General features: G+C 45.1%; 1 protein-coding gene across 1 annotated transcript; it reads left to right on the top strand.

Annotated features, from left to right (window-relative positions):
• Positions 1 to 1732: 1732 nt before the first annotated feature.
• On the top strand, positions 1733 to 7621 carry PAFAH1B2 (platelet activating factor acetylhydrolase 1b catalytic subunit 2). The gene is given in 9 exon segments (XM_033171510.1): positions 1733 to 1748; positions 2968 to 3055; positions 4118 to 4155; positions 4157 to 4205; positions 4824 to 4940; positions 5738 to 5768; positions 5771 to 5859; positions 7344 to 7587; positions 7590 to 7621. Coding segments are annotated over 8 exon segments (681 nt in total). The 5' UTR covers positions 1733 to 1748; positions 2968 to 2974.
• The last annotated feature ends 4483 nt before the right edge of the window (positions 7622 to 12104 follow it).

The raw sequence follows: 12104 nt of genomic DNA, 5'->3' as shown, positions 1-12104 counted from the left end.
CACGCCAGGCAGCATCCAATCTTTGTGGCTGGGGTTCTCTACATGCTTTTTGTCCTTGCAGGATGTGGTTTCCTATATGTCTCTTCCTCACCCTCCCTTTCCTAGAACTGGAAACTATTTTTTGCTATGGCGGAGGACCATGAGCCACAGACAGTTTTAGGGAAAAGGTGGAGGGTGGAAAGACAATGACACTCATTACCATTTTCAGGACCATACTGTGGCCCATACTGGAACAACAATCACACTAAGAGTTGGACATATCAGAACAATCGTATAGCTTCATGTCAATGGAAATGTCTCAATTGGAATTTTGTTCAGATCCAGAAGGGAAGCAGTTTACAGACAAGTTGCAATTTCTGATTTTCTTTTTTTTTTTTTTTTTTTTTTTAATAAACAAATTACAACTTACATATACATACACATACACATATACAAATACATATAAATACATAATACAAATACTACAACACTTAATACAAATACACGATACACAATACACTTACCTACACTAAAGAGTATAATTGCATATAATTTTAATCCGAACAATTTTTATTAAGTACATTCTTTTTAAAAATAATATCTTTTTCTAGCCTCCTGAATGCTTCAGTAAGGCTGAAATTTATTCATAGTTTCTTCCTGGCTTCCCATTTTATCTCTTCATTAAATTTAATATAGCATAACTTTCAATATGTGTATTTTTAAGACTAAGCCCGAAAACTATTCTTTTAATGTAGTCTTTTGCTTCCGTTTTCTTTTCCTTTTCCCCCCGCTTTATGGTACGGCAGGGGCTATTCTATAATTACCACTGTATTGGTGTTGCACCTTTTCTTAGATATAGTATGAAATCGTTCCACTCTTTTGTAAATTTTTCTTTCGGATTGTCTTTAATTTCTCTGTTAAGTACGCCAGTTCTATATATTCTAGCGTTTTATAATCCAATCTTTTTTGTTTGGCACTACGCACTTTTCCATTTTGTACCAATTAAAATTTTAGCCGCTGTGGAGGCATATAAAAAGAAATTTCGTATCCTCTTTGGAATTTCAGGCGTTGTTATGCCTATAAGGTAGGCTTCCGGTGTTTTTTTAAATTTGATGTTACATATTGTTTCAATTTCTAAATGAATCTCACTCCAGAATGGCTCTATCTTTTTACATTCCCACCATAGATGATACCAGTTCCCCACTTCTTCACACCGCCAGCAGTTTTTACTTGCATTCCCGTACATTTTGGAAAGTTTGTAGGGGGTGATATGCCATCTATAAAACATTTTAATTTCTGATTTTCCACCATATTATTTTTAATTACATTTTAAAGAACTTAGTCCCTTAGTGAAACCAGTAATATATTTGAGCTATATCCAACTAAGAGTAGAAGACCAAGTGACATTCATAGGCTAAAGTGTGCATGCACACGAAGCTCATACCAAGAACAAACTTAGTTGGTCTCTAAGGTGCTACTGGAAAGAATTTTTTATTTTATTTTGCTTTATTCATAGGCTAAGTTAGTCATGCCCATTATTTTTAATTGGTCTTCTCTGAATAAGAACATAATTGGACACAACCCATTGGTTTTACCTACTGCGAAAAAAATCTCAAACTCACACTACAGGACAACAAACCTATGACATCATCCCGAACGCAACTCGTTTCATCGTGACGTCATGGGCCTGAGCGGTGGACGTCACCGCAACGCGCCCACTGGTTCCTCCCGCAAGCCTAGAGTTCCTCCTCCTCTCAATATGGCGCCGGGTGAGACTCCGCAAAAAAAGAAAAGACAAAGGCGCTGAGCAGCGTAGGTCGCATGAACCCTCCGGCGCGCCGTATTAGGCCAAGGTGCGCCCTCTAGAGGAACAAGTTGGTAAATAGCGGAACGGGAGTTCTAAATGGGCGGGATTTCCTCCCCGAGGGCGAACTGATTCGCTAGCGAAAAGGGCGCAGGGCGGAAGCAGATCTTTGCGCAGGCGCACTCCAGGGGCGGGTTCGGAGACGGAGCTAGGGGGAGGGGCCGCGCCCGCCAGAGCATCGGGGAGGAGGAGGATGGTCGAGAGGCGAAGAGACTCGAGCGCTATGGAGGAAGCGGGGCGAGCCGCAGTCGCCCGCCGGGCGTGAGTAGGAGCGGTCGGGCCGCTCTTCCCCTGGGCCGCAGGGCGGGCCTCCGTTAGTCGCCCCTCCCCCAGCACGCCCGCCGGCCGCACGGAAGGCCCGGTGCGGGGAGGAGAGGAGGGAGGCGCGCTCGGTGGAAGCCCTCATTCGAGGATGCGCTCTGGGGCTGGAGGGGGGCAAGCAAGGGCGGCAGGAGGGTGGGGCCCAGACCCCCTCCCAGCCCCCCCTCTCCGCTGCACCAGGGTTCCCATGGCAACGAGGCTTGGCGGGCAGGCATTCGTTCTGCGCCCCTGCTGGCGCCTGGCCGAAAGGCACCGAGGGTCGTCTGAGGTTGATGGCCAGGGTGGCTCCCTCGGAGCTGAGCCGGGAACCCTTCACCTGGTTTTCTACCTTTCTCATTTGTTTTGGCTTGCCGGGGCAGGGTGGGGACTCGGGGTCGTGGTCGAAATCTTAAAATAATAGGCGTGGGGAGGCGGGTGCGAGTATCTGTGTCCTTCCTCATCTGTTTGTTCCATCTAAGCACCTGTTCCTTCCTCTGACTGACTGCCGTGCAAATTCTTCTGCTCCGTTATGTTGTTGACCCATGTGTTCTTTCTTCGCGGTATGGTACCGAGATATAAAAGTACGGCTTCACACGTTTATTTGTTTACATGTACAGTACAGGCAAGGCCTTTGCAGTTTTCAACATGTTGGTAAATGCATGTTCTTTCGCAACACAGTTTTCAAACATGTTTGGTGCCTTGTGACATCTGAAATGTCCCCGAGTGGAATATTGTGCTACTATATGTGTTTTTGTATAACTCGGTTCATACAACCAATCTCACTGTTACAGAATATGGCATACTGAAACTGTTGTCTTCTCAGTGGATAGGATGAGCCAGGGTGACTCAAACCCAGCAGCAATTCCAAATGCAGCTGAAGATGTTCAGGGAGATGACAGGTGGATGTCACAGGTAAAAAAAAACCACCATGTTATGCTGTAGCAAGGATTGAGTGGGTTTATCTAGCTTGTAGGACACCTGAGGTGATAGTGATCACTGCTGCCACTATATCTCTTTGTGAAAGGCACGGCCTCTGTGGCAGTCTCTGTGAAGATTGTGTAGCTGACTTGCCTATAGGGTATACTAGCAGACCCATTTTGTAACAGGTAATCCCAAATTGGAAAGTGCTGGAAACTTTACTTCAGTTTACATGTCAAATTGCTGAGAGTTGAAGACAGTGTACTGCTTTGCATGACGTTCTCTTTTGCAATATGCCTTAAGGAAGCTCAGTATGCTCAAGATTGGGTAGACTTCCTATAACTCATCATATTATACAATTATTCTGCTTTCATACATAGATTGTATCACAAAGTGGCTTACATCAGTTAAAAGGAGATGGCTCCTGCTCTCAGCCTACAACAAAAAAGACAAGACAAAGAATAGAGAGGAGGATCAGTTTGGCAAGGCAAGAATGAAGTGAGAAGTTGTAAATGGGCATTAGTATCCAGTTTTGGCCAGACTGATCTTCCCTTGTTAGGACACTTGCTTGGAGAAAGGTTGGTTGCAACTACCTGTTAGTTCTCATTCCTTTTGCTAGTGGCAGAGGCCATGTGTATGTTTGCTCACTACTGTCCTCACATACCGTGTTTCCCTGAAAATAAGACATTGTCTTATATATTTTTTCCCCTCAAAGGAAAACACACTATGGCTTATTTTCGGGGGCCGTCTTATTTTAACCGCTCCGTGTCGGTACGCTGCATAGCCATGCCTATCAGGCTGTTGTAAGGGAGGCGCCGTGTCCACTATGTCTGATTGCTTATATTGGCGGCAAATGCATAGAATCCTGCTACGCTTATTTTATGGGTATGTCTTATTTCGGGAAAACACGGTAGTAGTGGGCATATGCAGTAAGGAAATAGCAGCAGCAAAATGGCAGAGTTGAGAGGCAGTCAGGATTGTAAGTCCAAAGATAATTGGCTCTGGGTGCAAGAAAGCTGCTTGATTGTCTTAATGCTCTGCTTCACTTTTATACAGCATAACCGTTTTGTGTTGGACTGCAAGGACAGGAACCTGATTGCTGTTTGTGGGGGATTCCATGGTTCAGCTGCTGCAGCAATACGAGGTACTGAGTGTGAGGCTGCAGGGCTTGTTATATGAACACAATTACATAATGTTGACAGTCCACCAACAATGGACAGAGCCTTCTTTTGAAAACCATGCATAGGGCTCAGCCCGTGGAAGGGAAAGGGAGCCTTTGACCCTGCACTTGACATCACATATCCCTTTGGCCTAACTTCCTAGGCATCCATCTGTTGAGCATGATATCTGTGAAGGGGTAGCATGGTGGATTTTTCTATTGGAGGGCATTGACCTAGATGACCTTTGAGGTTCCTTCCATCCTTATGATCCCAGGGAGACTTTCGTGTGTACAGCTGTATGCAAAGGCTTCTCTTCTGAAGATGTCCACATAATGTATGGGTGGGCCTGCAACTGCACACAACATTAGTGCAGGGCCAAGAGGCACAGTCCTCGCACTCCAGCCATGTGCTTAATGCTACACATAGACAGCGACATCAGAAAAGAGCTTTGAAGGTTCTTCAATCCAGGTTCTGTGTAGAATTATCCTTTTTAAAAAACAACAACCAACAACAGATACCTTACCGGTGGGTTAGACTGTATTGTCAAATATTCTACTTTTGTTCAAGGTGATCTAAAAGAGTGAATTGGTTTCTGGTTATAGATATGGCGAGAACTCTTTCACCTTTACACGCACTGAATGTTTGGGATTGGAGGGGACACAACGGGGCAAGTTTTGTGGAGACTGAAGAATGGTGAACTGGAGAATAGTAAACCCAAGGTAAGCTGGGGGTAATGACGGTGTGTATGTGAAGGCTCCCCTTTCAAATGAACCGTTTTGCTGGCTGTTGGTCCCACCGAAATAGTTCTGTGCTGATAAGCACATAATGAGTTCATGCCAGTGGTTTGTCTGTTGTATATATTACATTTGTACCTTATATTTATAACTAGGGACCCAGGTGGCGCTGTGTGTTAAACCACAGAGTCCTAGGGCTTGCTGATCAGAAGGTTGGCGGTTTCGAATCGCTGCCACGGGGTGGAGCTCCCATTGCTCGGTCCCAGCTCCTGCCCACCTAGCAGTTTTGAAAGCAGTCAAAATGCAGTAGATAAATAGGGACCGCTCCAGCGGGAAGATAAAACGGCGTTCCGTGCGCTGCTCTGGTTCGCCAGAAGCGTCTTGTCATGCTGCCACATGACCCGAAGCTGTCTGCGGACAAACGCCGGCTCCCTTGGCCTATAGAACGAGATGATCGCCGCAACCCAGAGTCGATCATGACTGGACCTGATGGTCAGGGGTCCCTTTACCTTTACCTTTAATTATTAACTAGCAAGGAAGCAGAGGCTTTGGCTATGAGTGATAGTGTAAAAAATACCAAAGTCTGAGGAGGCATCGCGAGCAGTCATAGGCTGCTTTGGCAACTGTTTTCCAGTCAGAAGATTCAGGTGCAGTTGGCACACCTGAGAATTTCCTAGGGGGATATCCTGTAACTGTTTGTCTGTTGTAATTGTGTTTTAATACAATATTCTTCATTTGAGGTTGTGTGGGTTCTTTCTCTTCTCCCTTCTCTTCATCCACAGGTCATTGTTGTTGGGGTTGGAACAAATAACCATGAAACACAGCAGAGGAAGTAGCTGGTGGAATAGAGGCCATTGTAAGGCTCATCAATACGCGGCAGCCTCAGGCCAAGATAATCGTGCTGGTATGCATTGCTGTGGTCAAGGAACAAGTAGCAACTCTGGGAATGTGTGCACTTTCTGCAAGCTCCTCTTTGACCAGGAGGAATGGTAGTAGCAGTATGAGAAGAGAAGGGAAGTGCCACTCCTTCTTGCAGGGATGCTTCTGGGAATAGTAGGTCTCTGAAGCCTTCTCTTGGCCAAGGCAGAGGAAGGAAGGAGCACTGGGTGTAATGCCTTGAGCCATTATTTATTTAGGGAAAGGTTTCTTGTTGTGCTTCAGAGTGGAAGTTGCTGTCATAGCAGATCAGCTAAATCCCATATAATAGCTGAGGATAATTCCCTGGATGTGCAGAATTTAAAAGTAAGTACTGTAGGTCTTTTGTGGAACGCTTTCCCTAGAGTGGGGAGACTCCCAATTTTGATGTGAGGTTTAAGATTGTCAGTGTTCTCCCAAACGGAGTGGTGAGTTTTACTGTGTCAGTTTCTATGATCCTTTTAACATCAGTTTCATTATTTTTATTGTAAAGCTTATTGTGTTTTTATCTGTTTTAGTTTACAAATTGAATAGCCATTTGAATACAGTACAATCACACAGGGGTTGTGTTCAGGGTTGGCACATAGACATACACACTTATACTTAAACCACCCCCAGGCAAACATCCTTACCCTTTCTGGAGCTGTGCGCTGAGTGGGCCTGGACCCCTCAAGCAAGGGAGAATGGTCAAAAGCTCTTTCCTTGCCAGGAAAACCCTGTGCAAAAACAACCTTTAAGCTCTCCACATTCCATTCATTTAATTTGTGATTTCAACCGACCGGCCTTCAGCCACATGAAGTTGAAATCACACATGCTAAAACACACATAAGCTGCAATTGAACTGTTAATTCATTATTTTAGAAAATGGAGTATTAGTTAATCATGTTCCTTCCTATTCACTTTAAATTATGATAAGGGCACTGAAAACTTTGTATCAATTGCACAGTGGTGGGGGGTATTGATTTGTTTTTGCTTTTGTTTTTATTATCATTTTGTGCTCTCATTTTGTATTTTTATGTTGTGAACTGCCCTGTGATCTTTGGGTGAAGGGCAGTATACAAAATTGATAAATAAAAAGGCGTTAGAATAGTCCATGAATAAATCATTTTAAAAAAATGGGAGAGGAAGGTACAAACCCTAGGATGCTATTCACCTATGTTTTACTTAGACCTATTGAAATAAATGGCCATTCATTTCGGTGGGTCTACTCGATGGAGTAAAACACAGTTGCATGCAGGTGGAGAATAAAAGTCACGTGCTTCTTAATGATGAGGTAGGGACAAGGTTCCTAGTGGTGAGAAGGAGAGAGATGGTTTATGCAGCATCATTTGCCAAGGCCCAGAGAGATGATGTGGATGCCTAAACCATGGGTAGAGTCAGTGCACAGGGAGATGCCTGGGTGAGATTTCGGGAACATGCTTCTTACAATACTGTGCACCTTCTCACATGCTTCTGTCCTGTTCCATGCTCAAGGGCCTGCTGCCTCGTGGTGAGAAGCCAAACCAGCTGCGGCAGAAGAACAGCAAGGTGAACCAGCTCCTGAAGATCTCACTGCCCAAACTCTCCAGTGTCCAGCTGCTGGACGTGGATGCTGGCTTTGTGCACTCAGATGGCACCATCTCCTGCCACGACATGTTTGATTTTCTGCACCTATCGGGTGCCGGCTATGCCAAGATCTGCAAACCCCTCCATGAACTGATCATGCAGCTGCTGGAGGAGACCCCGAAGAGAAGCAGGCGACTTTGGCCTGATCCCAGCTGTGTCCGTGGCACCCCAGCTCCATCAGCGCAGCTCTTTTTATCCTGGCACTACAGAATCCTCCTTACTCAAAGTGCTTTCCATTGTTGAATGTTACTGGGTGTTGTGTTTAGCATTGGAAAGGAAAGGGGACTGGGGGGGGGCAGCTGGGATGGCAGCACATGGGTCAGCTCAGTCAGTCGGAGCCACCTGCAGAGGGTGGTTTAAATTGACCGAAGAAGGATCATACTTTAAAGTCATTTTTTGTTTACAGTGTGAACGTTCCTGTCACCTGTTCGTTGCTCATGTTCTGCTATCACTCTGCCAGTTTCCTCGCCTTAGTGTCCTGCCAGGCTTATTATTCCAATAGCCCCTAAATGTCTGAGCTCATTAGCTGCACTCACATTCCACTTCCTGAACTGAAAGTAGCCTGCTTCTTTAAAAGTTGGAATTGTTTGGAGGGTTTTTATACTTAACTGGGGTTGGGTTTTTTGTTTTAAGTGATCTTAGCTGCTTTTCTGGCTTTGGCAACAACAGAAAACAGGATAAAGCTACTTCAGACATGTGAAAAATTAATGTGTTAAGTGAGTGAACTCATTTAACTGCCTGTTTTTATTCTTGCTTGATGGATGCCATTCTGTTGCTGGGGAAGAGGGGACTGCCCAATTTCTGCATCCTGGTAGAACCATTTGTTCTCTCTTCTCTCTCCCCTTCCCCCTTTTCTGTGCTTTGATTCAACATTCCCAGCTCTTAAAAGGCCCAGTGGCCTTGGAGCCTGGTCAGTGGCCGGACGTACCCACCAATATAAACTGACATTTCTTCCCGCTGTTCCTTACTGTGCTTCAGAATGCTTTGCAGAGCTGCTTGTGTTCATTTTTAAAAGAAAGAGCAAAAAGTGAGTGGCTGTTACTTCCCTACCCTCTTAACATCATAATCCTTGCTCATTTCCCTTCTCTCAAGGCCTGGAGCTGGCTGAAGCTTTACAAGGCCCAAGGTTTTGTTTCTTGGTTGGGTCTGTTATACAAGCATTTTATTCAAGCAGATGAGGCCTCTGACAGCGAGTGACATAATTGAGCTATAGCCGTTATCTCTTGAGTAGGAAAGGGTCCAGTGTGTAAAGCATGTTTCTGGAGATTCCTGTATAGAGATTACCAGGGATATAAAGCCTTAATTCATGTCTACATGGATGGGAGAGATTTTCCCATGAAGGGAAAACCTCTTTCAGATTTCTGGTTTTAGGAATCTGAAAAAAGCAAGTTTTTTTTAAAAATAAAAAAAAATATGCTTCCATCTATGGTCTGCTTTTACCTGAGCTAGTTCAGCAACATCAGCTATTTAAACTTAGCCAGTCGTGCATAGGTCTAACATGTGCTTCTGCCCCACCCTCCAAAGTCTTCTGCATGAGACTTTAGTGGCTCTTTTTCTCGTGGAAATGCTTTTCATATCAGAAGGTTCTTGGGAGCAAGTTCACTTCTGAACACGCTCACTTGATGTCTTCCAAGTATGCCTTTATCCTAGCATTTATCCTACCCCCCCCCACCCTATCACATTGCTCCTGTAGACTTCCTCCAGCACAGGTGGGAAAATGCAAAAAGCACAGAGCTCCTACTCCACAAAAGAATGGTGGGGGAACAGTGTCTGCTGGAATCCAGATTTGGGGGTGGCCGTGGTTGAGCTGGCCATACATGCTGGGGCTTTGCTGCTTACCCTTTTGTGGAAAAGGTAGCACTGGCCTAACTCTTCCTGAAATACCTCTCTGGTGTTCCTTCCATGCTAGTGAAACAGCTGCTTGTGGTCAAAATGCTCCTTTTGGAAGATGTTCCTTCCCTTCACAGACCTGGCCCTGAACTAGCTGCTTCTCTGGGGTCTGTCTCAGTTGCTTTTTGCCATTTCCCCTGCCTGCTGCCCTGGATCTGACTAAGGCAGGTCAGTATCTTCCTGTCTGTCCTGTCACAAAGAGAAGCTTCTCGTTAACAAGACTGGAGAATGTTGTAGGTCCTGACCCACCCTTATTTGAACTCTTGCCCTATTTGAACCCTGTTGCATCTGCAAGTGCTGACATGTTTCCTGCTCCTCTGTATCCCCAAACAAGATCCTAATATTGGGATGTGCTCGGCTGCCAAGTGCTCCTGGTAACCCAGGAATACGTCTTGTGCGTCATATACTGCCCTGCCTTGAGCTTTTACTTGGCTTTTCCCTCTAATCTCATTGCTGTTTACAGTTGTATGCTGCAGCCCAGAATCTCGTCTGTGCAGTGGTATATGAACATTGCTAGTTTTATATTTATTGCAGCAAAGAAAAAGTGTGAAAGAAGGTTAAGGAATGTTGTCTTTCTCTCGCCGTGTGTGTGTGTGTGTGTGGCTGTAACAAAGGGATCCTGTGCCCACAGGAGAGAATTGTGGTTCTGGCAGCATGCTGGCTCAAGAGTGGAAACTCCTTGAGCCTGACCTTTTGCTGCTGGGAGTTTGTGAGAGTGCCCCCCCTTTTTTTTACTGGTAGCCAACTGAATTTTCCACCCCCACCACCAAAAAAAGTGATGATAATTGCTTTGGCAAAATGGCATTGATGACTGGTAGAGCTCACTGTTTAGTGCATATTTCAATATAAATGTATATGTTTCACCAATTAGTCTTGTGTCTCTCATTTCAGGTAGGGTGGGTGGGTGTGCTGCTTGGAGCCTCCCAGACTCTTGAAGTCTAGCCCCAAACTGCATTAAGAACCATGTGTGCATCAGAAATGTACTAGTACTAGTTCTCTGTGTTAAAAAAAAAAGCCTATGAGGGAAGGGGACATGTATATCAACAAGGTTATACTGGAACACAGGGAGCTGTGATGAAAACTGTCAGATTATGGAGGGATGTATATTTTTTCATTAACACCACAAATATGAGTGTTTGGGGGGGGGAGTAATTTTCAAATTCAAAAAAAACACATTCTAAAATCTTGTTCAATTTTGTGTTTGTTCAGATTTGGTCTTCATTTCTTGTTTGTAAGTTCTTCTACAAGCAAGGATGTTCCTGAAATTCCCCTTCTTTGTGGGCAGCCAAGAGGCTCTAAAAATGTGCCTCCTAACAAGGGATTGTTGGTGTTTTCCAGGAGCATGGCCAATGTCCTCCTGGTTACAGCATGGCAAGTTGCTGCCTACCAGCCATCTGTATGGAGGTGGGGAATGGCAAAGCTCTGTATCCGGGCAACAAATTAATAAACTCCCTTTTTTCAGATGAGTGCAGTGGGTAAGCTCTAGACTAGGATTTTGTCGGAAATGCCCTTCCATCCACCATTTGGGCCTGCATAATAGGCAGATAATAAGTAACCCACCCATTATAGAAACAGCTGCCTTGGTGCTGGACAAACAATAGGTGGCAACCTTGTTTCCTGGTAAGGAAGTACTTTACTGGTACACCTAGGGCTGAAAGTGGAGTGTTGCATCAAAACTAGGTGATCCCGTTTCAGCAGGGTGTGGAAACCCTTTTTAAAAGACAAAAACATTGCAGGTAGCTATGTTAAGCAGGGAGAAGGATGGGATCTGAACTCTTTAAGAAGACCTTTATGCAGCCCAGCTCCAACTGTTGGATTTAGCTGCACTTTTTTTTTTTTTTTTGGTAAGCATTTCTGAGAACCATGGCTAAAGAGGGCCAACAAATAGATGTCAGAAGAGACAAAACAAGTATTCCAGTTACTAAACGTTCAGGGTGAATGTTAAGCTGCCAACAACACAAGGTGGTGGCAGTGAGAACTAAGCATGCTGCTGGACTGCCAAGTCTCCTTTAGTAAAGATTTGTAGGTTGCAGTTCTGCATGAATAGTAAGCAGGTTCCAGTTCATCATCCTCTCCTAAATTCCTGACTCCAGGGATGAGCTCTTTGTAGATTTTTATTCTTAAATTTCTATCCTTCCTCTCAAAAGAGCCCCAGGCAGCAAACATCCAAAAGTCAATACAATTATAAAAGACGTTAAAACGCTTCAAAATCAACTAGAAACAAGTAAACAAAAAACCACGCATTAAGAACTTTTTTAAGCAATAGCATACTCTCACACCTGCTAAGAGCTACCCGTAGGTTACCCTGACCGGTATCCTTCAGCCACCAAGTGCCTGCGTAAGCAGAAATGTGTGTACATTTCTCCTGAAAGTGCTCAGCAATGCTGGAGGCAGACACACCTTCCCTTATACAGGCAGGTAGGCGCACCTGCCGCCTCCGCCATGCGCCGTCCGGAGAGCTGGCGCGTCCTCTAGTGCATCTCTCTTGCTGTGCATTGCCTTTCCGCTGAAAACTTTTCAGCATCTCCCAAGAACCTATGCCTGGATCGTCCGCGCACGGTAGATGCAGGGTCTGTTTATCACAAAAAAGGCACATTTCTCCGCGCCCCGTGCACCATTTCCTCTGCCGCGAGAGGGGTGTGTGTATGTGTGTTTCCCCCCCCCCTCCCAAAGTCCTATTTACGAAAGAGGCCTCCAGCTCGAGGCTGCTCCTCTGCAGCCGGCATCCTACCCGGGCTG

The sequence above is a fragment of the Lacerta agilis genome, chromosome 15, assembly GCF_009819535.1.
Source record: "Lacerta agilis isolate rLacAgi1 chromosome 15, rLacAgi1.pri, whole genome shotgun sequence".
Taxonomy (NCBI): Eukaryota; Metazoa; Chordata; class Lepidosauria; order Squamata; family Lacertidae; genus Lacerta; species Lacerta agilis.
This window is presented reverse-complemented; position numbering and strand designations above follow the sequence as displayed.